Source organism: Pelodiscus sinensis, chromosome 12 (genome assembly GCF_052426305.1).
Source record: "Pelodiscus sinensis isolate ZL-2025 chromosome 12, ASM5242630v1, whole genome shotgun sequence".
Taxonomy (NCBI): Eukaryota; Metazoa; Chordata; order Testudines; family Trionychidae; genus Pelodiscus; species Pelodiscus sinensis.
In genome coordinates, this window is record NC_143063.1 from 24,335,068 (window position 1) to 24,362,236 (window position 27,169).

Genomic DNA, 27,169 nt, shown 5'->3' on the forward strand with positions numbered 1-27,169 from the left:
CGCGCGTCAATCGTGGTTCACTGAGAACCAATCAGCCTTGATCCTTTGACTTCCTCGGAGGCGGCCAATGACGAGGGACCGCTGTGGTGGCGAGGCGGGGCTTGCAGAGGGGGCTGCGGAGTCACATGACTGAGGGACGCTGGCTGGGCTAGGGCTGGTGCTGGCCGCGGCTTGCAGGCGATCATGGTGAGCGGGGCTGGGCTGCGAGCCAGGAGCTGGGCTGGGAGGTGGCGGCTCGAGGCTCAGGCGGGCTGCAGGCGGGGGCTGCAGCGCTGCGTGCGGCCGGGCCCGGCCCGGGGGAGGCGGTTGGCCTTGCTGCGCTGGGGTGAGGGGCAGGCGCCTTATCGTTCAGGCCCGGGCTCCCAGGTGGGAGGGGCGGTCTCGCCCACAGGCCCCCTCTCTGCGGGGTAGGATGGTCCGGGAGGGGTCTGCGCCGCGGGAGTGGGGGGTAGGGCGATTCCTGTGCAGGGGCGGTCGGTGTCCGCGTGCCCTGGGCACGGGCAAGTGCCGTAAAACGTTATCCGTGCTCAGGCACCGCTGCTGGGCAAACCACGGCAAGGGCTAGCGTGTAACTGCCCCTCTCCTGCGGCAATGTCACTGTTGCATTAGGCAGCTCGTTCCCTTCACCGTGCTCTGCTCAGCCTGTAGCTGGAGGCGCTGAGCTCGCTTGTGTGGAGGCTGAGACCTTGTTTATGCTTTGGATGAGGCGCAGTAATCTCTAAGCGTGGTGGGGTGTGTGTGGGTGGGTGTGTGTGTGTGGTGGTGGTGGTTTTGGTTAAGGCTGACGTTCCTTTATCTTGATGTTACTGGGTCTGGTCCAGTTCAGTCCTTAGCTAGGTTGCTGTGGAAATGTAGGGAATCTCCTGAAACTACAGTGGCTAACTTTGATGCAAAGATGTTTAAGGAGAAAATGTGGCCCATTATTTCTTTGCCTATCTGTGAAATGGGCAGAAGAATGTTTGCTGTCCTCCTTGGGGTTAATGCATGTTCATAAATCTTTCTGAGTTTCTTGACTAACATGTAAATTGTCAGTGCACATTATAACCACTAATCCACTAATAATTATCTAGGTACTGTTGAATTTGACAACAAAATATTTGAATGTACTTTGGATGTATGTATTTTATCATTGTGGTTCCCTAATAATGCTTTCGTGGTTGAAGTTTTAAGTGCTGCTTGCTAGTAGCAGGAGTGGCACAGTAAAAGTATTAGTAATACTTAAGGTATGATTAGGATGGCACTACTGTTCTCATTCCAATGTGCTCTCTACAATCACTCAATTATTTGTTTAGGCTGATCACTTGCAGTCTAGGTCTCTAACTAAAACTGAATTTTCTTTGGGATAGTTTGATCAAAAACAGTTCAGCATTTGAAGGACACGGATACTAAAAGCATTGTTAAGTTTAGTCTTGTTTTCAGTAGGGATGTTAAATTTTGATTAATCAAGTAATGAGTAGTGGATAAGGGGTGGTGGGGTGGGGCGGGGCACTCGCTATCCCTGCTGTGCCTCTGCCTTTTAAATGTAGTAAGAGCTGCCTGCAGGGTTTTTACAGCATTTAAAAGGAAGAGGTGCAGTGGAGAACCCGGAGCAAGGGGGGACTCAAGCAGTACCTTCTAGCCCCAGATCCTGACTGCTGTGCCTCAGGATGGCGGTGCAGCAGTTGTGACCCAGCGCAGTCTCCGCTCACCCCATATTCTTGGCTGCACCTCTGCCATCCCTGCAGAGAGAATGCAGGGGGGAGCTGGCTTTTAAGCTGGCTCTCCCTGCCCTGTGCCCCTGGGTTCCCCAATGCGCAAGGGATGGGGGGAAGCAACTACAAGCAGTCCCTGGGTTACGTACAAGATAGGGACTGTAGGTTTGTTCTTAAGTTGAATTTGTATGTAAGTCGGAACTGGTACATATTGTAGGGGAAACTCTAGCCAAACATTTCTCCAGAGCTCAGTTTTATTCTCCCACACCTCACTTCCCTCAGTCCTTTATTCTCAAGCTGAGGTGTCTGCTGAGAAAAGCCGCTCCGCGTCTCCCTGGTCTGCTGGGTGGGGCGCTAGCTTCGCGTCTCCCTGGTCTGCTAGGGGGAAAAGCAGCTAGTGCGGAGTTGCCTCACCCCGTTTGTAAGTAGGGATCTGATGTAAGTCGGATCCATGTAACCCGGGGACTGCCTGTAGTTGAATAGTAACTTGACTACCTGATAAGCCTAAGCTTATCGGGTAGCTGACTAGTCACTTACAGCCCTAGTTTTCAGACAGTCTTACTGTTGGAACAACTAGGGAGCCAAACCTGAAATTTGACAAGGAGATATGGAAAAAACTAGTGATGGCATGCAGTGAATGAGGCAAATATCTTCTCTTACTTACCACACATCTTGTAAAGTAAAAGCTGTTTAGCTCTGAAACTTTGCAAAAGAGGGGAAAAAACAGGATTTGGCATTGTGTGGCTAAATAGTCAAGTAAGGCGATGACAACATGAAGTTCAATGTTTAATCTTATCTCTATCCTTCTAAAAATGCATTGTGGTAGTTGTTAACTGAATAGTTGCAACTTCTTACAACCTTTCTTATATTTTTAGCACCTAGGAAGTAGGGATGTTAAAATGCATTTATCAGAGGCAGCAGCATATGAGGCAGGCAACTCTGTGGGATCCAGTGCTCCGCTTGTCTCTTCCCCCTCTTTCTCCTCCCCCCCTCCCCTGCCTTATGGGATAAAGATGCAGCAGCATGGAATGAGGCAGGTGGAGCTTCATGTAACCATGAGCTCATTGGGTAATGCCCAGGCTCATTGATTAATGGTGTACCATGGGTACACATTCACATCCCTGCTAGAAGTGCCATGCTAGATCAGATCTGATTTTCATCTAGTTGAGTATACTATTTTAATAGGGTTCAGAGAAAGTGTAAGAATTCTGCAGTAGGAAGATATGGGATAATCTGCTCCCCTTTACGATCCCTAATATTTGGAGATTGGTTTAAGCCTTAAATCAAATGGTTTACTATCACTTCGGTAAAATTGTGTTAACTATAGATATTCTTAATAGCCAAATAAATAGCCAATCATGTTTTGAATCTTGTTAGCTTATTGACATTAGTGGCTTCTTGTGGCAGTGAATGCTACACTTAAAATTCCCCACTGAATATTCTGTTACTCTTGTGTTATATGGGAGAGAGAGAGCTGATGTTCCTGACCTACCTTTTCTGGATCATTCAGTAGCTCATCACGCTTTCCACTAATCTGCTTATGCCAAACAGTCTGCTAAAAATCAAGTACACAGTAAGTTGTCCTTAGATTCATCTGTAGTGTGTTTGTGTAATCATTTATATCCTTCCTATTCAGGATGACTCTCTAATTCGTTTGACTCCCTGAATGCTACCTGTAGTAGATGCAGGTTGAAAAGGTGATTGTATTGTACGCCCTCAGTGACAAAACTAACAAAATACACACCAGTAATTTAGAAAGGAGAGAATGCTCATAACTTTCTTTTATAAATTCACTAGTAGATTTAGCTGGAATTGCTCTGATTCTTAACTTAATTTGTTTTCCTTCCTTTAAATAATTGGTGGAGCTAGGAGGAAGGGGTTCAGTATGCAGGCTTCCCTGGGGAAAGAGAGGGTTGGGGTAGTCCTTACCACAGCAGCTTGGGGCGGGGGGAGAAATGTCTCTCCATGACAACTACGTTGGTGACAGCCAGGGGAGGTGTGCATGCCACCTGAGTGGGGCAGGTGCAGGTTCGTCTGTCTGTCTCTCTTTTTCTCTTTCTCTACTCTCCCCCCCACCTCCACAGCTAGAGTGAGGGAATCTAGCAAACTGTGCACTTCCCCGTGGGTGAACAGCCAGCAATGTTTCCAGATGAATTGGGAGGGAAGAGGGAGCTTCAGCCCTCCCTGAAGGGTGCCTGGGGGGAGGGAGGGCAGGGATGCCACCCACCAGCCCCTTTCACCTGTCTTGTCATTCTGTATAGTTTTATGCAAAGCAAACCCATTCCAGGCATCAGTTTCCTGACAACCAGAACCTGACCTTGCTTTGTTTTGATAAGAGGAAGCTGCCTACAGAATTTGGTGGTTCTAGCTCTTACCGTTGCGGAGTTCTTAATGGACAGACTGACACTATCAGTCAAATATATACTAGATAGTGACCATTATGACAATCATGAACATGCAAGGACAAAAAAAATGCTACCTAGTCAGGCAGTGGAAAAGTATGTATGGAACTTGAGAAACAGTATATGATCATTTGGAGACTAGTTCAAAATGTGTATTTAGGACATGTTCTCCACGGGTGCTGCAGCTATGCTGCTGTAGAACAGACACTACAATAACAGAGGGAGTTGATCTGGAAGATGAATCGGAAGAGGGAGGGAGACTTTGCGTCACTCTGGTCTAGTGCTAGCAATTTTACATGATTGGAGAAGCTTATCAGCTGCTGCTGGACATAGTGCTAGGAATGCTAGGAGCTGGGAGTCCTAGTACCATAGGTGACGCACACAGAGTGCACATTCATTACTTTGAGAATCAGAACCAAGCAAGAGAGAACCGTGGAAGATGCCATCCAGTGCCAGTACATAGAAAACCTGAAACAGAAGCTGGACCAGGACAAAAGGGTTTGTGATGACATGCAAGTGAAACACTGGCAACTACTTGCTCCCCGGGGCAGCTTCACCTGACTTGCCAACTGAAGGTTTGTTTAACAGGCCTGGCTCAACTGCATCCAGAGCCATCTGCAATGGGAATTGGGACAAGTGATGCAAGAAACGTGGTGATGCCAATGAGATGTGATGCCATATCTTGTGTAGCTGAAAGCCCCGCTCCAGAGCCTGGCTGCTGTGATACGGTGCCATCCAGATCAACTTGTCAGAGCCATCCTACTACCTCTGGGGAAGATTATGAACTCCAGCATTTCCACAATGCACAGCCAACTGCAACCGGGCATAGTCGTCACCAGTGAGGCTGGGAAGGATATCATCATGGAGGATGTCACAGCAGTGCCCTTTGAGAACAGGACCCAGTCATTCCGTGGTGCCTGATCTCAAAAACTAGAGAAATACATCCTTGTGTACAGTATCTTGAAAGCCAGGGTCTACCATGCTCATGCACTGATCGTTGGAGTGCTAGGTATTTGGGAACCAAAACAAGTGAGGGTTGAGCAAATGTGGAATTGGTCAATGCTATGTCAGCTGATGCAGCAGTACATGTTTGATGCCATCAGATGATCAAGGGACATCTATCTGGAAGGCATCACTGGACATGGGCAATACAAAGAGGGATGAGCTTGGCTGAGAAAATAACTCAATACTTTCCTGATTGGCTGTATTTTCTTATGAACAACCTGCCCTAAATTTGCAATCTCTGAAGGACAGTCTCCACTCATTTGCTTTCCACAACCAACTCTCTCTGGAACTTTTCACTAGAAGACTTACCTGATGTTGCCCAGATCCTTCAGAGCAGGGGGCTGGCAATGTAGGGGGTGCAGGAGTCAGGGCAAGGACTTGGAAATGTGAGGTGGGGGTGCAAGAATGAGGGTTGGGTGGTGAGCAGGGGCTCAGGATGGGAATGGGAGTGCAGGAGTCAGGGCAGGAGTTTGGGAGAAGGGGGAGGGTCAGGGCATGCGACAGGTGGCGTCTGGCTTCTCCTTGGGGGCAGACCAGGGCAGCAAGGGTTTTACACCCCATCCACCAGTTTGTCCCTGAGTGCCCGTGGGGGCTGTCTTCCTCTTCGCTGCCCCTTTCTCCTGGGCAGGGGTTTCCCACTTACTCAGTCTCATGACCGGCATGATGGCGAAGCCCCAGCCCTACTGCCCACTCCGTTGGTGGTAGGGCAGCTCTCAGTGGTCATTCTGCATTACAGCTTTTCCCCTGGGGCCTCACTGTTCCCAGTGGCCACTGTGATTAGAGTGTCCCTCCAAACAGCTCTTCCCTTTCCATGTTACGGAAAACAGTCCTATTCCCAGCACTTCTGGTTTTTCTGGTATAACCAAACCTTGATCTTGGTTGTGATTGTGAGCCAGCTCTTGGCCCCCCAGAATGGGTGGGGGCTACAGAGAGAGGCTGAGTGTGTGTGAGTATGAAAGAGTTGCTTTGTGCGTGAAACAGACTTTGTAACAAAGATTAAGTGTGTGTGGCAGTGTGTATGTGACTGTGTGGGGCACAGAGATAGTGTGGCACAGACTGGGAGTGTATGACTGACACAGAGTGAGTGTACTGGCTGCGCCTGGGTAAGTTTGAGAGGAACCACGCTTTGTCTCTTCAAGGGAAATCTGACCTGCTCTGTTGTCTCCTCCCTCCTCTGTTCTGCGCACCTGAGTCACTTACCATCCTCCTACCTCGCTATACCACTGCAACATCCCATATTTAAACATAGTGATCGCTAGTATAGGTTTTCCTTTCAGCATGAACAGGACCTAGGTGTTAATCACACTAAAGAAGTGCCTTTCTTTAGTGCACTTGCTAGTACTACATCATCATCTTTCTTTAGTACTGGAGACTGCACTATACCCTGGGGAGTAATCTTTGTTCTTCAGTTTGGGAATGGGCATAAAATGTGATGTGAATCTCTGACTGTAAATTAATTTTGATGACATTATAAGTTGAATAGTAGTAGTAACTTGACTGTGCTGGGAAGTGATTTTCACCATGGTCTGTCTTTTAAAATAAAATAACTCATGTGTTAGTATAAGAAAACAATAGAACTATAATGTTAGCAAGAAATTGTGATGGCATCAAATATATACTTTTGAATGTGATTATTTGAATGTAGTTTTTCATGTGCTTTCTTTTGTATAGGCAGCCCAGCCATATCCCTCTGCAGCTGTTGTTTTAGCACTATACACTTAAGCACTACATTTTTGTAACTAGTACATAATTTGTTTTTTCCTTTTTCAGCTGAAAGGAGTGAAGATAATTATGTGGTTTTTATACCCAAACACTTGAGTGAGGGAGGAAAATAGGAGTTCTTGCAATTACGTATGTCTTGTTCCTTAAACAAATTCGATTGTTTGTGTTTTGTAGTTTGTGTCATGCTGCTTTGTTCAAGGACCTGGGCCAGGACCAAGCTATGGATAGATGTTACACCAGCATGCATTCTGTGCTTAGAGATGGCAATGCCTTGTTTAAAACTGTCTATAGGCACAGAATTTGGGTAAAAATCTTACATAATCAAAACTAAGGCTTACTCGTATGTGAATGAAATGAGGCTTTATCCTAAAACAGGGATGGGGAATCTTCTTGGTCAGGTCCACCATACCACAGAAAAATGAGTTGGGGCCACACAAGTGAGAATCATGCACAACTCTCCCTACCCCTCACTGACCTGACCCTAAGTGAGAGAGAGAGAAGCCCCTAACAGATGAGGTCCCCAATTGAGATGTAGAAAAAAGACACTCACCTCACTCCCCTTACTCACCACCCCCACTCTCCCTTCCTTCATGTGCTGGAGTGCATCAGGCTTAGAGCTGGATTAACTTTTCTGAGGAACTGGGGCTAGTAGATTGTGAGGCCCCCTTGAAGCTCAGAGGTGGGGCCCAAAAATGAGTTATTCAGTGTGCTGGAGCAGGCTGCCAGGGAATGGGCTGGGGGAATAGGGGTGAGAGTCTAGGTGGGAGGCATTGGGAGTAGGGCACCTACTTGGCACAGCTTCTGGGGATCACAGATGGCTCCACATCACCCTGCACTTGCAGGTACCATCCTTGCCACCACTTCCATTGGCTAGGAATAGTGGACAATTGGAGTGACAGGGTTGACCTCTGTAAGCGAGCACAGGGATGGAACTTCTCTGTGCTGCCTTGCTGAGCTGCTTCCTCCTGCTGGCCTGTGGAACTAGGGGTGTGCTGGCACTTTAGCTTTGTTGCAAGTCTCCTAGCCTTACAGCTTCCTTGTGGCTGGAGTGTTGTCTCCAGTCCCCTGCTTAGTGTGTGGGCAAAGAAAAAGACTTTATTTGAGGTAGAGTTATGGAGTACGTACTTGTATCTGTTTCCTTGCGGTGGATGTGCTTGTGATACTGTAATTTAAGTGTGTCATCTTGACTGCACATTACTGATACAGTGAATTTCTGTGTCTCCATGGATATGGCACAATCCTATTAATGTTGGTGTCAGTGAAAAGATTGTTTGGTCTCTGCTTAGACTGTGAACAGTTTCTGAAGGCTGTCTGGCATCTAAATCCATGAGAAGGACCTAAATTAGTTTAAAAGCTGAAGCGTACTGGATTCATCAGGGCTAAGAGCTATAAAGCAGGAGAACAGAAGTAATAGAACACAGGAGAAACATATTTTGGGGTCACTTACTGAAGGAGCTGAACATTCTAATGACACCTGTAACCTCATCCTTTATGGTGAGGCTTGCCTGTTACTCTTAACAGGTAGGAGCTGCTCCAGTCCCGCAGGTCCCATTTAATAGGTTAACCACTTAAACTTTAACTGCTTACCTATTAAAATGGGATTGTCACATCCTTAGTAACAGCTTGTAATTCTGCACAGAGACAAATGCTGTGATTTTGAGTGCGTCTTTGATCTTAATGCTCTGGAGAGGGGAGCAGCCATACGCTACCTCTGAATGTGTCGTGGATGGCAGTAGGGGTGCAGCCAATAGCCTTGCCATGCTTTATTCTGGCCAAATGTTTGTTTCACAAAGCGCCCAGCACCTGCTTGTCTTAGGTGAGCATTAGGCTTGTTTCCATTGTATCCAATGGCTTTGCTGTGGAGAAGTAAAGTGGGTGGATGTTCTTCCATTGTGCTGGCAGTACCTCCAAAAATGGCCCTACATAACCCAAAACTCTTCCTCTGTTCTGAGCTGGACTCACTTTTACAAGGTGAAGAAGGTTATATGTGGCTATAGCTGTAAGATTATGGCGAATGCTAATATTAATGTAGCAACATACTTTTTGTGTTTTTCTTCCCTGTTTAGAAGCACTCCTAACTTGTACACGGATCAGGTTTGTGAGAGTGGGTGTTGCTGCACCAACTACAGGTGGCTTCACTTCTGAAGGAAGCTCTTAGTCAATGGACACTTCTACTCCACTGATCATTCTTGAGGCAAAATCCTTGTCCTGCAGTTGAGGGAGGAGAGATGGAGGTTGTTCACTAGGCAGATTGTACCGTAATGTGTTTTTGAAACGTTGTATTTTGCTGGGAGCCATTAATGCACCAGGAGCTGGCTGCTGCCCTGTTCTGCTGCCTCTGAATCCGCACCGACTGTGCTGTGGACACTGCCATTCAAAGCTTATACTTCAGAGCGTATGGGTACTGAAATTTTCAGCAATTTTATAGTTATTTTCAGTGATTATGCGGTTACCTGATTAACTGCTTTTTAACATCCCTAGTTCCAAGTTGCATAGACAATATTGTGCCATGGAGAAAATCACATCTCTGAGTGGAACTTAAATTTGACAAGGAAAAGTGCTATTCATTTGTGTATTACATGTAATAGTAGAACCCTAAAGAGTCTTCTGGTGCGGCAAAAGTAAAAATCTTTTTTAGCACTTGATCAGTCTACTTTTCTTTTAAAAGCAGCCAACTCATGTAAGGCTGTTTCCCATCTCACAACAGTAGATCACTGGCCTGTTGTTACCTTTAAAAAAGCCTATGGCTGGAAAAAAATGGACATCACAATGCATAAGGGGAGGCCTAACAAAGCAGGCAAAACCACATGTTCCTTTTGGCAGGTGATTTGGTGGTGTTACTCAACCAGAGCTCTGTTTTACTACCTCCTCAGTGTAATGACTACCTCTCAGATGTGGGCATGTGAAGAAGGTAAAACTTCCACGGGCTTATTCTAAGGTCTGTTCTACACTGAAAAGTTGCACTATATTACACAGTTACATCTGTGAGAGAACCCACCAAACAGTAGAGCTTCCATCAATATAGCCAGCTTTGCTCAGGGAAGTAGTGTTCCTATGTGGGAGGGAAGTGACTAGTCAATTATCTAATAAGCAAAATCTTATTGGATAATCGACTAGTCCCTTGACTACTTGCTTCCCCTACCCACCTTGCTGCAATGTGGGGAGCAGGAGCCGGTGCTGGGGGGAGATGGCTTAAAAGCTGGCTCCTCCCAGCACCGTCTCTGCAGGGCGCAGGAGTGGCAGGGGTTATAGCGGGAACTGGGTGTGAACCAGGAATCAGCTGATTCTTGCCGACTGTTAATACGTTTAAAAATCAGAAGTGCAGCGGGGCGGGACCTGGTGCAAGCTGTGACAGCTGATTCCTGGCTCATGCTGGGTCCCCCCTGCTGCTCTTTAGCCTTTTAAATGTATGAAGAGCCAGTAGACTCTTAATACATTTTAAAAGGCAGAGCCTCAGCAGAGTTAGTATCCGGCCCAGGAGCTAACCCTGCTGCGGCTCCCCTACTTATCGATGAGTCAATAGAAAATCCATCAACTAGTTATTAGTTGATTAAACTAAATTTAACATCCCTAGTTCCTGCATAAAACAAAAATCTCCTTATGTTGGTGTAGGCTGCTATTTGTGCTCACAGATTTATAGACTTCAAAGTTAAAAGGCACTATCATGATCACTTAATCTGTTATCCTTCACATTGTGGGCCACAGAACCTTACCTTCTGCTGTTCTTCCCTCCCCTCCCCCCCCCCCCCCCCCATCATGGACCCCTAATCTCTGGCTTAGTTACTGAAAAGATTTAAAGACTTCAAATTGCAGTCTCTCCACCATTTACATCCGGGGTGGCCAATCTGGTAGAGACAAAGAGACAAAATAGCAGTGGATAAAGTGAGAAGAGCCATGGGTGGGTGGGGGGGAGGAGGGGAGTGGTTGAGCCCCTGCCTCCCTCCCCCCAAAAAGTGCCGCACTGGGGGCACGCATTAATACCTGCATTTCCCCAACTGGTACTCCCGAAGGGAATGCAATTCATTAAAGTTATGCAAGGGAAATAGGTGCCAGGATGCTGGTCCGGGGCGTACCATCACAAAGAAAGCACTGTGTGTGTGTGTGTGTGTGTGTGTATTACACAAAATATAGTGATAAAAATAACACTACAGGACATTTTGGACAAGAGACACTCTCACTGGGTTGAAACAGGAGGTGCAGGCTCTGGGTTGGGAATGAAGGATTTGGGTGTGTCAAGGGGTAAGAGGTGCAAGCTCTGAGAGGGGATTTGGGTGCAAGAGAAAGTAGATAAGGGGGATGCTGGTTTGGGGAGGGGGCTCCAGGATGGAGAATAATGGGGTCAGATGGAGGGTTGGGGTGCTGAGCAAGACGCAGGCTTGTGGATGTGGGAGTGCAAGAGTTTTTGGAATGAGAGTTTTCAGGACGGTATTCCAGTGTATGATAGGCTCAGGTTTGGGGTCCGGGATGGGGTGGAAGAGTGTTATGATGCTGCAGCCAGATGGGGGGCTTGGCCCCAGTTGGGGGCTTGTTGTCCAGGCTTCCTTTTTACATGTTAAACACAACATGTTTCAGCATTGTCTGCCTTTATGAGAGGGGCAGGGAACCTGTTTTGAGTCAAGGATCACTGACCAACAGAAAAGTTAATTGGGGCCACAAGTGAGATGCAAAAAACCAACCCCTCAATTCCCCCCCCCCCCCCCCCCGGCCCGCAAGCCCCAACTCTGCTGATGGGTGCTGCTGGGGCAGGTGGCAGGGTGCTCGGGGGGGGGGGGGAAGGCAGGTCTGGCAATGGGGAGGAGACCGGGACAGCTTGGCCGGTACATGGGAATCCCAGATCTCAGGAAGTGCACAGGCTGCTCTTCCCCGCCTCTCTAAACAGCTGGCACACTTCCTGAAATGCTGGGTCAGTCGCTCAGCTGGGGACTTCTTTCCCCCTGCCTGCATAGTGAGTGTGTCTGTCTGTCTGTCTCCTGGGAGAGAATGTCTGCTTCAACTTCTCAGAAAGTGTATGCTCTTACTCTGCTCCCCATGACAGCTGCATGCTTCCTGAAGTTTGAGTGGGCATGCAGTCGTGGGATTCCTACTCCCTTCCCCCAGAGCCAGGAACACTCCTCTCCCCCCCCCCCCCCCCCAACCTTATGCCTGAGTCCCAGAGCCGCTGCTACCGCCATGCGTGTCTCCCTCCAGGCCCTGGGCGCATGTGCTGAGCATCTGGCCTTGAGCATGTGCTGGCTGGGGTGCGAATGCAGCACAGAGCAGCCTGGCCATAAGTAGGTGCTGGGGCAGTGGGAGTTGTCGGGGGAAGCAACACAAGATGCTCCGGGGCTGGCGGGGGCTGTGCATGTGCTGGCTGGGGCGTGTGCGCAGAGCGGCCTGGCCGTGAGCTTGTGCTGGAATGTGGCTCAGAGCAGCCCAGCCATAACTAGGTGCTGGTGCACCTTGCGCAGAGTGGCTGGGCTGAGCGGTACTTGCAGGAGCTGCATTTTTGTAATCAAAGAGCTGCAAGTTGGCCACCCCTGATTTACACTATTTTAAACCTACAAGTCAACCATGCTTCATACATCAGAAAAGAAGGCAAAACCCCTTGAGGTGTTTGCCAGTCCGACCAGCTGAAAATTCCTTCCTGTCCCAAATATGTCATTGTTAGATCTTGAGCTTGTGAACAGTTTCCCAAGGGTCTGGCTATTGGATTGAGTTCTCTGTAATAACTCAGTGCCATTCCCATCTGGTGTCCGATCATCAGCCATTGTAAATATCTGCTAGCAGTTGCAGATTGCCTTGTATGCCATCGTAGACAGTCTTACACATCCCCTTCATAAACGTATCACACTCCGTCTTGAAGCCATTTTTTTACCCCACCTACTCCCTTTGGAAGGTTGCTCAAGAGCTATATTCCTTTGATAAGAAACCTTTTGTCTAATTTCAAGCCTAAATTTGTTGATGGACAGTTTAGTACCAGTGTGGACACAAGAACAGTTGGATATAAACTTAAATAAATACCAGGGAGGGAGAGGATTTATTTCTCTTATCTGTTTATAGAGAACAATCCTGTCTCCTCTCAGACTTTTTAGCTTAGGTTGAACAACCCAAGGTCTTTGGGTCTCCTCTCATGAATAGAGCTCTACCATATTCATGGTCCATTTTGGTCAGTTTCATAGTCATAGGTTTTTTAAAACAAAATAGTACATTTCATGCTGTGAACTTTTTAAATCTGCAATTGAACAGTGTTGTAATTGTAGCCATCCTGACCCAGAAAGGAGTTGGGTGTGTATGGGGAGATCTTAGGATTGCTACCTTTCTGCACTGCTGCTGATGGCAGCCTTGCCTTCAGAGCTGGGCAGCTGGAGAGTGGCAGCTGTTGGTCAGGAGCCCAGCTCTGAAGACCGAGCCATTGCCAGCAGCAGCGTAGAAGTAAGCATGGCATGGGATAGCCACCTTTACTTTTGTACTGCTGCCTGTAGAGATGAGCCCTTAGTCAGCATCTGCCACTCCCTGGCTGCCCAGCCCTGAAGGCGGTTCTGCAAAAGAGTGGCATGGTCTGGTGTTGCCACCCTTACTTTCGCATTGCTGCTGGCTGGGTGCTGCCTTCAGAGCTGAGTGACTCACCGACAGCTGTTCCTTTCCTGCTGCCCAGTTCTGGATGCAATGCAGAAGTAAGGGTGGCAATGTGACCCCCCCTACAGTAATCATGTGACCCCTTTGCAACTCACTTTGGTGTCAGGACCTACAATTTAGGAAACATTGTCTTCTCTGTGAATCCTGTATAATAATAATGGTGAAAACACACACAGAATAGATTTTGGATTAATGACACATTTTTCATGTCTGTGAATTTGATAATGCCTACTCATAAGGTAGATTTTTCCATTTTTCTGGTTATCTTAGTTAGCCTTTCTGCACCTGTTTCAGTTTGGTTCACTGGCCTATACCAGCATATCTGTGCCAGCATAGTCTCAGAATTGCAGACAATCCCTAAGTGAAGGACTGTGATAAATCCCAATTCAGAAATATTTTTCTGTTTGTAGAAGCCCAGAGGACATTCATGGTCAAAATAAGAATCCAGTTTTGACAAGAACCATAAATAGTTACACTTGGCATTTTTTTCCCTTTTCTTTCTTCCCTTAGCCAACAACACAGCAGTCTCCTCAAGATGAGCAGGAGAAGCTCCTGGATGAAGCTATTCAGGCTGTAAAGGTCCAGTCTTTCCAGATGAAGAGATGCTTGGTAAGTTGTGTGGGGTTTTTTGTTTGTTTTTTTTAGATAGTGGAATGGAATTTCTTAAAGCTGGATGAAATTTTCTTTCCCCCCTCATGAGCTGCAGTGTGATTCATTGTAAAGTTGACTGGATTCACTCAGAAGCATAATCTGCTTTGAGTACACCAGTTTTGACTGACTCTCTTGTCGAAAAAATGAGCATGCTATGAAGGTTGCTGGCAAACACCTCATATCCAATAGAAATGACACTTCTAGCAAAAGCTGAAACTGCATCACTTTTTAATGCTACTGCTTGCTGAAATCAACGGAAGGAATATTTTTCCAATTTCTTAGGCCAGAAGTTTTACTGGCTTGGTTTTCCTCAGCAAAATGTAACCGTGTCAGCGTACCTGCTGTTCCATGCAACTAATGAGGGAATAGATGATATTCTTATGTGGAAATCTGCAAGTGCCTACAACCTGGCAACTCTTTTTTTATATTAAACCTTCACAAAGGTTTGTAATGCAGCTTTTTCCTTCTTTGTGAAACTAAGTAGACCATGACATGGGAAGAACACCTCATGTGTTTCACTTGCTTTCAGTATGTTGAGTGTTTTTCCACAGTGCTTTCACATCTCTTCCTTCCAGTGAAATTTTGCTGACTGTATTCTCAGCATGGCAGTCCTCTGTGTGCTGTTATGCTAGAGGGTGGACATATTTTTTGATGGGTGGCCACTCCCAGATTTTGGAAAGTGGTTGAGAGCCGTGCTCTTCTGTTATATTAATGGAGGCAATGCGGGGTCTGAGATGTAGGTTGAGTGCAGAAGGGAGCTTGGGGTAAGGAATTGGGGTGCAGGAGAGACTGGAGTTTGGAAGGGAGTTTGGCAGAAGGAGGTGGTTGTGACCTAGGACAGGGTACTGGAGTACAGGGTTTTGGGATGTGACCTAGGGTTGGAGGGGATTGTGATCTGGGGCAGGAGATTGGGATGCCAGATCTGGAAGGGGGTGTAGGTGCAAGAGGGGGACAGAGGGTTTGGGTATGTTGAGTGGGGGGGGGGGGGCAGAGAGTTGGGGCAAGAAAGGGCTGAGGTGCCAGAAACATGCTGTGGCCAAGAGATTTCCCTGCCAGCTGCCAAACGTGCCTGCCTACCTGCAGAGCTAATGCTTGCAGAGCTTAAAACGTTTCCCTGCCAGCCTGCCTGCTTGCCTGGCCATGTGCTTCATTGAATAAACGAGCCGAGGAGAGGGGGTGTGGTTCTTCTTGGCTGCCTGTTATTCCAGCAAGCAGCTCCCATTTTCTGGTTTCTGGCCAGAAATCATCCAGTGGGATTGTGCTCAGGGTGGGGCCTCTTGGGCCACATTGTGCAACTTCTCCGGCCAGGGCTGGTCCGCAGGCCGTGAGTTTGAGACCCGTGATGTAACATCATTACAACTACAGCCTTCAAGGGAGCCACAGGCAGTGTGAGGGGGCCCAACCACTGCCACACCAGGCCCTACCCATTAATCTCCAAGGCCACATCCTCAGAGATGGCATGCCACGGGGTGGAGGGTGGATAGTGCTATGAATACAGTAAAACTCCATTAGTCCAGCATCCAATGCTCCGGGACTCCTGATGGTCCGGCACCATCAGGAACCCGGAAGTTCTGGGGCAGCCGGACAGGCTTCCCCCATTCAGCTGCTGCTGAAACTGACCAGCAGCTGAATCGGGAAGCCGGGAGCAGAGCAGCTGGGGTGCTGCCAGGTTGGTCTCGTAGCGCTGCCCCTCGGGGCTGTGGGACCAACCCGGCAGCACCCCAGCTGCTCTTGGGGACCCCTGGGGCAGAGCAGCTAGAGTGCTGCTGGGTTGGTCCCGCAGCGCCGAGGGGCGGCGCTACAGGACCAACCCGGCAGCACCCCAGCTGCTTTGCCCCAGGCGTTGGGATTCAGCCACTGCTGAAACTGACGCTGCTGGTCAGTTTCAGCAGCAGGCTGAATCCGGACGCCTGGGGCAGAGCAGATGGGGTGCTGCGGGGTTGGTCCGGTAGCGCCACCCCTCTGTGCTGCGGGACCAACCCGGCAGCACCCCAGCTGCTCTATTGCAGGCATCCCCGATTCAGCTGCTGCTGAAACTGACCAGCAGCGGCTGAATCAGGGATGCCTGGGGCAGAGCCGGACTATCGTAAGGGGGGGCTATGAGGGGTCTGGAGTGGCATCTCCTCCCACCCCACTCCAGACCCCTCATAGCCCTCCCTTCTGATAGTCCGGCATATCTGATAATCTGGCACCCCCTGGGTCCTAAAGGTGCCAGATTATCGGAAGTTTACTGTACAAAGCAGTAATGGATGGTATTGCACAGAGATCTCCCTTCATCGCTACCTCTGCTGGATGAAACTTGAAGATATAGTTGGAGGGAAGATGAACATCAACAGCACTAAACCTAGCATATGGGAGGAATTCAGCTTTATCTCCAAAAGAATGAATAAAACTTAAAGCTGAATTTAAAATGAGTGTGAAATGCTTTGAGTCTATGAAACTTCATAGTAGTTCTCAGACAACTATTATGTGCTTGCAGCCAAAAAGGATGGACAGTAGCACTAGCAAAATTATGAATTTTCTCTGTTTATATCTTGATGTGTTGGACATCTCCAAGAACAGCCCACAGAGACGTCAAACTAGACTTAATCATTATTGCTTAAAGTAGAACTTGGCTCTCTATTAAAACATTTTGAAATCCTATGCACATAAACTCTGTGGACATAAGACTTTATACCTACCCACCATGTCCTGTTTTTATAGGGATTTGTACAAAAAGTGTTTAGGTTCATCATCTAGATAATTATTTGGAATTCTCTAAATATGCCCCTTGTTCTTGACAAACTAATAAAATGTGACTTTCCATAAAATGCTGTATTTTTATTTTTGTCATGAGGGGGGACTGGAGAATCTTATCCAAATTCTTTCAGTTTTCCACTAATAATGTGAGTTGCCTGATATTTTTATCTAGGCTTTGTCACTAGCTGGAAAGCAGAGGTGGATTTATAGAATTTTAAAAAGTTGTAAAGTTGTCTTGCTTTGATCTCCAGTGTGGGATCATGTGTGTTTGGAGAAGTGGGGAGGGAAGGATTTCCACACTAATGTAAATAAAAAGCTGTTTCTCTGTTTCGTCAGTATTTCATGTATTAGCCCAGGTATACTACATTGCCATAGAAAGAGACTCAGAACAAAACTTACCGTCATTATCTTGTTAAGCATTTAGTACTTCTCTGTGTAGGTGGTAAACAGGTTACTTAAAATTGGATTTGAGGTAAAAAAAAATAATTAATTTACCCCACTTGAGTTTTCTCTACATTGTTTTTAATGTATTATAGAAAATTAACTTGCTTCAGAAATCAAACTGCACTTATGTAGGCTGGGGAATTACAAGTGATCACTGCTTATGTTTGTTCTTACTCACTGTCTAGGACAAAAACAAGCTCATGGATGCTCTGAAACATGCCTCCAACATGCTTGGTGAGCTGCGGACGTCTATGCTATCTCCCAAGAGCTATTATGAACTCTGTATCTTTTGAATGGTTGAGGGGAAAATATTCCAGTATTGTGTACTGGAATCTGTGTAGTTGTGTGCCTAATAGTAACATGTTATCCCTTTGGCCTCTTCCTCCTAAGTGTTTTATTAGTTTTCTTTATTTCTGCTAGAACTGCTCTCTATTCAGATATTCTGAAGAAGGAAACACTCTGATTCACTGTAAGAGATCATTAATTCTTGATGTATAATATTAAGTAATCCATTATCACTTCAGGACTCCATAGATCTATCCCTTAAAGCTCCTGTATGACACTATTGTAGTTTTTATTAATGCCAGTGGGGCTGGGAGATAGAACTATGGAGTTCCTAGTTTTGTCCAGATAGCTAGGGAGTCTCTTTTAAGATCAGTACATAAATCATGTCTACTCCACAAGAACATACTGAAGACATTAGCTGTCTTTTTTGGCTCCTGTGTGCTTCAGCTTCTTGTTTCTAAAAGCTGAGAGGCTAGAGCATTACTTTCCTTTGATGTGATTATATCAATTGAGGGAACATCTAATAACTTTTCATGCAGGCTTCATCTACACTGGCAGCTTCTTGTGCAAAAACTCTTCCAGAAGAGAGCGTTTACACTGGCATGTGCTTTTGCGGAAGAGCATCCATGCAAGTGTAGATGCTCTGATGGCCATTTTAACTATTGGGCTTTCTTGCGCAAGAAATTCATGTTGCCTGTCTACAGTGGCCTCTTGTGCAAGAACGGTTGCACAAGAGGGCTTATTCCTGAGTGGGAGCATCAGAGTTCTTGCGCAAGAAGCCCTGATTTTATACAGTAGAATGTCAGTTTACTTGCTCAAGAACACACGGCCAGTGTAGACAGGCAGCAAGTTTTTGCGCAAGAGTGGCGGCTTTGGTGCAAGATCGCGCCGGTGTAGACACAGCCGCAGTGGGCATGCTGTTGACATGCAGAAGCTTTCCCTCTCCATTAGGGATGTCATTATGTAGATGACAACACGATTAACCAATAAGCCTGGGTTTATCAGTTAATCTTGTCAACTACACACATTTATCCTCCTCTTGCTCTTGCATTTCTTCCCCTTCCCTGCTCTTGCTATCTGTCAGAAGCAGCAAGGGGTGGGAGCTGGTGTCTGTGATGAGCTAGCTTAAAAGCTGGCACCCACCCTTCCGCTGCTTCTGAGAGAAGCAGCAGTGTGGAAGGTGAGGGGGGCAAACTGGAGCCGATGTGTGGGGAGCCATCTTTCAGGCAGGCTCCCCTTGTATACTGGCTCTGTGAACTTGCCTCTCCTGGTCTCCCTTGCTGCCTCCTACATAGGCAGTGGGGGATGGGGGAGCGGGCAGGAACCTGTGCTGGGGGAGTCAGCTTAAAATCTGTCCCGCCCCCTCCCCCCCACCCCCGTACTAGCTCCGTAGCTCCACAGTGCTGCCTCCTTTCCTCCCCTCCCCCTTCCACACTGCTGCCTCTAATAGAGGCAGCAACTCAGGGAGTTTGGGGGGGCAGGGGAGGCTGCTGTGAAGAGCATCCCACAGAGCAGCCCCTGTCTATGGGGAGCTCGGTCCACCATGGGCAGGGGTTGCTGCCACTTGGTGCTGCTGCCCCTGTATCAGAGGTAGCAGCACAGGGCAACAGGCATCTGGTCCACGACGGGAGCTAGTTTTCAACTGGCTCCCCTCGTGGATCAGCTCCACTTGCCACCCTGCGCTTCTGCTTCTGATACAGAGGCAGAGGTGCCAAGTGTCAGCATCTCCTGCCATGGGGGGAGGGAGGTCAAGAAGAATGGCAGCAGGCAGTGGGGCTGGGAGTGCACTGGCTGCCAGCCCTGCCCCGGGGACAATTGAATAGTTGTGTAACCGCATGAAATCTTAGTGATTACACGCAGTTACACAACTATTCAGTTACACAGCATCTAATATCCCTACTTTCTCTACTGCTTAGGTTGGCAAGACCTCTCTGTGAAAGCCATGACCTTTGCTCTTCCCTGTCACTCTTTATTTTCCCCTTTGTGTCTTTGCATCTACCACCTACTGCACTGCTTTGGCCCCCAGTATTCACTCTTCTCTCCACGCAGATTTGAACATCTTTCTCCTCAAAATATTTCAGCTTGTAAATGCTCTGAGAAATGCTCTGAGAAATATACTTAATTCTCTGTGTTTGACTCTTACTGCTTCTGTCTGCTTTTGATTGTAAGCTCTTTGGTACTGTTCAGTAAATAGCCAGGCATACTTGTGGCGGTGGTAATAATGTTTAATCCTTAACCATAAGGGAAAAGATATGGCTATTTCTGATGAGTTACATTACTTAGAGGTATATCTAACAGATGAATTTGCCAAGGGAAGGAAAGTGGCGGATCTTTATGAACTAGTACAGTATGCTGGAAATATTATCCCAAGACTGTAAGTAAATGAGTGCTTTAACTTTATTTACTAATAAATGATGTTTTCTAAAACTTCTGGCTTGGGGGCAAGTCTTGTCTTGGATTTTGTGTTCTTGTCTCCTGCTTTAGAGCAGGAATTCATAGTACCCTAAAGAAAATCTCTGTATCTAGTAATGCAGGAGCTCCCAATTACTGGTGGTTTTTTCAAGGCTACAAGTGCAGCTTCTGAAACTAGTAATTGGATTCTTCCACTCAAGTACTTGATTTTTATAAACAACTTAGTGAAATAGTGCAAAAAAAAAAAAGTTTTGCTTACTCTAATATAAATCTGTTTTTTATTTAGCTCTTCTTCCAGATATCTCTCACTAATCTTAGTAGTCATAATTGACATGCTAAGTGCCAAATCTTAGCTGGTATCAATTGCACACAGCTGAGGATCTGGCCATATATGCCCCATAAATTAATCATTTCATTTCTCAGCTGCTTATGTTCAGTTATTGGTCCAAGGAATAAAAAAGCACTTTAAAAGTTAGGGGACAATAGAATATATTTTACATTCTTTTTGAGAGAGAACTGTGGAATCTCTCTGTATAATTCCTTTTTAATAGTATCTTCTTATTAAAAGCTCTTAAATCAATTCACAACAAACTCAGTATCGAAAAACTAATATTAAAAAGCAAATATCACACGGGGCTAGAAGAACTTGAGTTTAAGAATTCCACTTCCCTTTCTTGAATAGTTAGAAGTAAATTTCTGATTTTTAGACCTGTACTTCTCTTAAGAGACAGGTAAGAAGGTTAGGCGGTCAATGTATACAGTGATTCAGTAACTGAAATCAGATGCAGTACACTTGAGACTTTAAGTTTTAGCTTCATTAATTGCCCTAAATATATAGCATTCCTTAATCTCTTGTTAATTTAGTTTCTGATCCTGCTAGCAACTCTTTGTGGGTGGAGCCCTGTGCTCATGCAGAGTCTTCTGTATTTGAAGTTCCCTTCCAAGACAATGGGAATTGTGGGTGCTTGAAAATCATAAACAGTGGTCCCATAGTTGTGTTAATGTTTTATGGTAGTAAATCCTCACGTCTCCTTGTTGGTGTTAAATAGAACATAGAAGGACAGTAATGCTTCAAGTGAGTACAGGGCTGGGGAGTTAAAAGGACCTGAATTTCATTCCTAATTTGCAACTAGACTATTCTATGGCCTTGAGCAAGGCACATCACTTTTCTTAGTTTCACTATTGTAAATGGGAGGTAATTCTTACCCACCAGTCAAGCAGGGATGTACATTATGAGCACTAATTAATGTTTGTACAATATTTTTTTAATTTATAAAGTATTACAAGTTGGACCTCCCTGGTCTGGCACTGTCGGGATCTCACTGGTCCCGAATGATAAAATTTGCCAGAGGTGTTCCCTGCCATCGGCTGAGCCAGCTGGGCCCCTGTTTCTGGCTTTCTCTAACCTCTCCCTGGCTGCCATAGGTAGCTGGGGTTCTCCAGCCCTGGCCAGTGCTGCTGCGTGTAGTTAATTTCCCCAACCCTGTACTGCCATGGGCATTCAGACTTCTCCGGATCCCGATCCCGCTCTGCCGTGGGAACTTGAGGTTCCCTGGCCTCAGTACTGCTGTGGCCTACCAGGATCCTCTGGTCCCCTGCCCCAGTACTCCTGTGGAGCTCCTCCCACTGCACTGTCCCCGGTCCCAGCAGGGCTGCTGGCCTGCCTGCCATCAGGCTCCCGGGCTCTCTGGTCCAGGAGCATCAGTGGTCCGACACTAGGGAATACCAGTTTTCAGAGGTGCAACATGTATAATAGCGTTTGTTACTGCCCAAATTTAGATGAAAGATTTTCTTTCCATACCCACTATAAATCATTGAATTCCTTCTCATTCTTTACAAGTATCTTATGAGATGAGGGATAGACCTACTTGTGAACAGGCTACCATAATGTATTCATATATCAATACATCTTTTTTCTAATTTAATACTTAATGTATCATTTTAATCAAAATTTCTTTGTTTTTTGTTTTTGTTAACTTAGCTATCTGCTGATAACAGTAGGTGTTGTCTATGTAAAGTCCTTTCCTCAGTCCAGGAAAGATATCTTGAAAGATCTGGTAGAAATGTGCCGTGGTGTCCAGCATCCTCTAAGAGGCTTGTTTCTTCGAAACTACCTTCTTCAGTGTACCAGGAATATCTTACCAGATGAAGGCGAACAGACAGAGTAAGAGAAATGTGATGCAAGTGCAGCGAAGGAATACCTGAATGTTTATTCTCTATTGTCTTGTAAGGCTTGAAATAGGTGCATATGTTGAACAGATTTTTATTTTTTATGTTTTTATTTTTTGGGGGCAGACTATGCAAGTCCTCTCTCGTGAAGATCTGATGGATTAATTCCTGGAATGTGATCTTAAGAGATGCTGTGTATGCATGGTCAATCTCTCCCCGCCCCCCCCCCCCCAATTTATCAACATAAATAAAGATTGAAAATGATCTCATTGGTTACAACCAACATAACTTCATTTTTCACTAAAATTAACATAACCACCTCTTTCAGGCTTTCCAAAGATACTTGTAGAACTTGGTCAATAACAGCCAATTTATTGCTTTTAAGATTGGAATGTAAGCTTTTTATGTTTTTTACTCTTAAAAGAGGAATTGAGGATAAAATGGGCTCTCATTTTGAACGTGTAGACTATGAACTTTATAGAGTAGAGAATACTTTGTTTGTAAATATATCTCTGATATACAACATGCTTTCTGATCACTGTGGATGGGGATAAAGTAAACAAAACATCTATAGTAGTCTGCTACTGACTTGCCCATCCCAGTTTTTTCTGACATTTTTCAAATGCCAGTGTAGATTGAATCTCTATTTTATTTGGGTGGTTGATGTAAGAGAATACAACCACATTCTCCTAAAACTAATCTCACTTTAAAATTCATGGTGAAAATGTCTTTTCCCTTTTCAAAGGGAGGTTGTAACATGTATCCTAGTTTTGAAACTCTGTCCCTCCCCCCCCCCCCCCAAAAAAAACCCTTCTATGATTAATGCCAAAACTTCCTTATTTTTAACCACTGACCTAATTTCAGTGAAGAAACCACTGGCGACATCAGTGATTCCATGGACTTTGTGCTTCTGAACTTTGCTGAGATGAACAAACTCTGGGTGCGAATGCAGCACCAAGGACACAGTCGAGATCGAGAAAAGAGGGAGCGGGAAAGGCAGGAACTGAGAATCCTAGTGGGAACAAACTTGGTTCGCCTTAGTCAGCTGGAAGGTGTTAATGTGGAGAGATATAAACAGGTGAGATTTTTCATCTAACACTGAACTGTGTCCATATTTACCAGATGAATGAAACATAAATCAAGAGTTCCATTGTCTCTGAAAGTTGTTATAGCTTCATAAAAATCAATGTTTGGTGGCTCTGTAGCTATTTAGTTGAAGTTCTCAACACACTAATAAAACCTCATAATGTTCCATTAGGTAATCTACCTATAAGTGGATTTATTTAATTAAGAGTTGCAACAACACAGAGCAATATGCACAGAATCACACAGTTGGTGGCAGAACTGACCATTCAGCTTTGAAGTTCTGTCTCTCAGTCCCCTAATCTGTGTGCTAGTTAGTACTTGTTCCCTTTATATGTATACATGCAATGCACGTATGCAAGGAAAGGAGTCAAAAAGATCAATGAAATGATGCCTTTCAAAGCATTCAAGAAACCAGTGAAACCAAACGATTTAAAAATTTGAAATGTCCCTTCTTTTATCTGGATAGTTTAAACCAGGGGTTCTCAAAATGGGTGCTATAACCTTTTGAGAGGTTTGCAAAAAGTTACAAGCAGTCAGCTTCCATCCTCAAATTCCACTTTAACCCCAGTATTTCTAATAGCGTTAAATGTATTTGTGTGTGTTCTTTTTGAAAGCTTATAAGGGGAGTTGCATTCAGAGTCTTGCTGTGTGAAAGGGGTCACCAATACAAAAGTTTAAGAACTATTGGTCTAAAGTAAGAGACATGCTTAGTATCAACCATGGCAAATGCCACTGAGGACAGTTATTTATTTAAAATGGAAATACCCATTTGTAATCTGCTGAGTGAAGGGGGTGAGTGAGAGATGGCAAGTGAGCACGTGCATGAACCTGTTTTTAAAAAATGTCATTGTGTGTTTTCACTAAGAATGGAATTCGCTAATTTCATTCATTATTATTTTAGTGTCTGTATATAGTTGTGATTGAGATCAATATTTGACTAGTGATAGTGGATCTGACAGTTGCTCTTAAATTCTAAATTTTGTACATGCATAGGAAGACAAACTTTCTAACACTTTAAAAATTGCATTCAAGATTTGTGGAACTCGAGAGTTAACAGGGAAAATATTGCAACTTCTTTCTTTACAGATTGTTTTGCCTGGAATATTGGAGCAAGTAGTAAACTGCAGAGATGCTCTAGCACAGGAGTATCTCATGGAATGTATTATTCAGGTAAGCTGCAGAAAGGCACAAAAGTAGCTTCATTTGACAGTTGTTGGGTGACAATATTTTTTAAAAATAAAAATAGCTTGTAAAATGTGTGCTATGGTTGGCCTGATTTTTTTGTTTTTGTTTGGTTGGTTTGGTGGCAAGTGAAGGGGGTAGGGCATTAATATTTAAAAAAAAAAAAAAAGTCAATTGCTTAACTAAATTTCCCTGGGTTTCTGTTTTAGTTCATATCATTGACACTGGGAAGAAGTTTTTAAATACTGTAGTACAGGGGTAGGGAACCTTTTTTTTTTTTTTTTTTTTTTTTTTTTTTGGATCGGGGACCACCGGCCCATAGAAAAATCAGTTGGGGGGCCATACAAGTGAGAAGCAAAGGAAAAAAGAAAACCAAACAAAGCCCTCACTGATTGACAAGGTGAGAGACATTCCCCTTGCACACCAGAGCTGGGGGGGTGCCCTGGTTAGTAGATTGTGTGCTCCAGCCCTGTGGGGAGATTGCAGGGGAGCGGAGTGCCATTGTGGGCTCTCCAATGCTGGGGGGAGCCCCAGGGGCTGGATCCAGACAAGCCTGGGGCCACCCCCTCCTGGGCCTCAGGATCCCCACCCCTGCAGTAGTACTTCAACAGAAAGTATAATAGCTGTCAAAACTAAGGGTGTAAGCAAGTAGTTGAGTAGTTATCAGGTAGTACAGTTGACTACTTACAGAGGCAGCAAAGGGGGAATGCATCAGAGGCAGCTGGGGGAGGGGCATTGGTGCTAGGGAAGGCTGGCTTAAAAGCCAGTTCCCCCCAGCACAGTCTCCTAGGTGCTACCTGCCCTCCACTCTGTCAGAGGCAGCAGTACAGGTGTGGGGGTGGAGAGATTGCTCTACATCCTGTGGCCAGGGATTGCTGCTGGAGCAGCCTGTGTTTGCGGGGGTTCCTAGCCCCAGGTCCAGGACCTACCCCTGCTGCAGCTTTGCATTTTAAATGTAGTAAGAGCCACCTGACTCCTACTACATTTAAACTGCAGCAGGGTAACTCCTGGACCTAGCATGAGCTGGGTCTGAGCACCTTCCCTTATCATCTGATCGTGTAGTCGATACAAATTGTATCAACTACACAATTAGCCATTTACCTGCCTCTTAACATCCTTAGTCAAAATGTGCATCTTGGTCAACTGGATAAATCTGCATGCTGCTTCTTGAGCATTAGGCCACTTAATTTTCCAGATTTCATTCTTTTAATAGAGCCATAGCTTCTGTCACTCCTTTCTCATAGGCAATTTAACAGTTCTTGTTTCGTAGTTTTGGGAGGATCGTGTACTGGCTTGACCTTTTTCCCATATGCTGCCCTCTTAATCTTCTGTTACTAGCAGCAGGTTTTGATTGCTGAGTCTGCAGCTTGTGAGGAAAGCTGTGTATGATTCTTAAAGATGCAGCTGGTGTATCCCATTTCCTCCTCTCTCCTCTTCAGTTTCTGTTATGAAGTTTTGTAATTTATTCAGGGCGGGCATGTCTGCAGTAAAAACGAGGGATAACAGTTTTGCTTGTGAGCTGTGCAGTTCTCATCTACATTTCATGGCCAGTCCACTTCTTTGCTTTTTGTCTGTTGCCATGAAGTGACATCAACACTTCTCTTGCATAGCGTAAAGTGCAGTTATCATGCAGCTATAGTCTTTAAACTATTAGCAGTTTTATCCAGAGAGATGAGTGAGTAACATTGTATCCTGCTGTGAATCTTGATCATTCTTGATGTGGGTTTTAGGTTTTCCCAGATGAATTTCATCTCCAGACCCTGAACCCTTTTCTTCGAGCCTGTGCAGAATTACACCAAAATGTCAATGTGAAAAACATTATCATTGCTTTAATTGACAGGTGAGTATGAGGAAGGATTTACTTGGAATAAATATCAACTAAATATAATTTACATTACTAAGTATCTGAAACACAAGCAGCGGAGGGTGTGGTAGTTTTTTGTTTCTTTGATTTCTCCTGCAGTTTGATTTAATTCATTATTTTTGTATCTTCCACATTTTAGTTTCAATTATAATTCATGAATAATTGGTCTTTAATGAGTTCATGTTACTAGATAAGCATGTGCTAGCCTCATGTTGCCTATATTAATTTCTTTCATCATAGATAAATTATTTAAAGAACTAACTGTGCCTGCTCTTTTTTTAATTTTGCAATTTCCATCCTGGAGAATTGGTGACTTGTGAATCTAATTGAGGGATTTTTTTTTTTGGTCTGTCTCTGCGGAAACAAATTAATGAACTTAAGAGCTCTTAATTATTGTGATTATGTGAAGTCATGAAACATAGTAGCAGCTACTTCAGAGTGGCTGCATGTCAGAAACTATCTGTGCAGTCTCTTGTTTGGAGCCTTTGTAAAATCTAATACTTTGTTTTTATGTGCAAAATGATGACCTACAAAATATGCAAAAACTAATTCCTTCTTCTCTTCATAACATTGAGGTACAAGTATCTCTTGTTCTTAACTTCATGGTTTACCAGCAAAGCTTTACTTCTGTTTTTAGAAGAGCTGCCTTGTTTTAAAAAAACAAAACAACACCTCCTCCCCCCCCCAAAAAAAACCCCAACACTTTAGTTATCTATTTTTAAAAAATCTTACCACTGTACTTAAAGAACCCTCTGGGGTTTTTTCCCATGAATGGTCAAGTTGGTTTGTAGTTTTGGGGTGGTTCTTGACTTATCATTGTCTCTGTCCACAGTGTACAGAAAAATGCTGCCTTCTGTTTTGGTCCTGGCCAGGATATTGTGTCCTGTGCAGTCAGACTGTTT

General features: G+C 45.2%; 1 protein-coding gene across 2 annotated transcripts in view; it reads left to right on the plus strand.

Annotated features, from left to right (window-relative positions):
* The first annotated feature begins 30 nt into the window (after positions 1-30).
* Positions 31-27,169, plus strand: part of VPS35 (VPS35 retromer complex component) — a 45,173-nt gene continuing 18,034 nt past the window's right edge. The window contains exons 1-8 of one of the 2 annotated variants that reach the window (XM_006121196.5): positions 31-186; positions 13,946-14,044; positions 17,455-17,551; positions 19,805-19,928; positions 21,948-22,130; positions 23,000-23,213; positions 24,308-24,391; positions 26,134-26,243. In XM_006121196.5, the coding sequence (XP_006121258.1) occupies positions 184-186; positions 13,946-14,044; positions 17,455-17,551; positions 19,805-19,928; positions 21,948-22,130; positions 23,000-23,213; positions 24,308-24,391; positions 26,134-26,243 (914 nt within the window). In that variant the 5' untranslated portion in view covers positions 31-183. The remainder of the gene's footprint in view (positions 187-13,945; positions 14,045-17,454; positions 17,552-19,804; positions 19,929-21,947; positions 22,131-22,999; positions 23,214-24,307; positions 24,392-26,133; positions 26,244-27,169) is intronic. The other variant, XM_006121197.5, reaches the window with a different exon arrangement.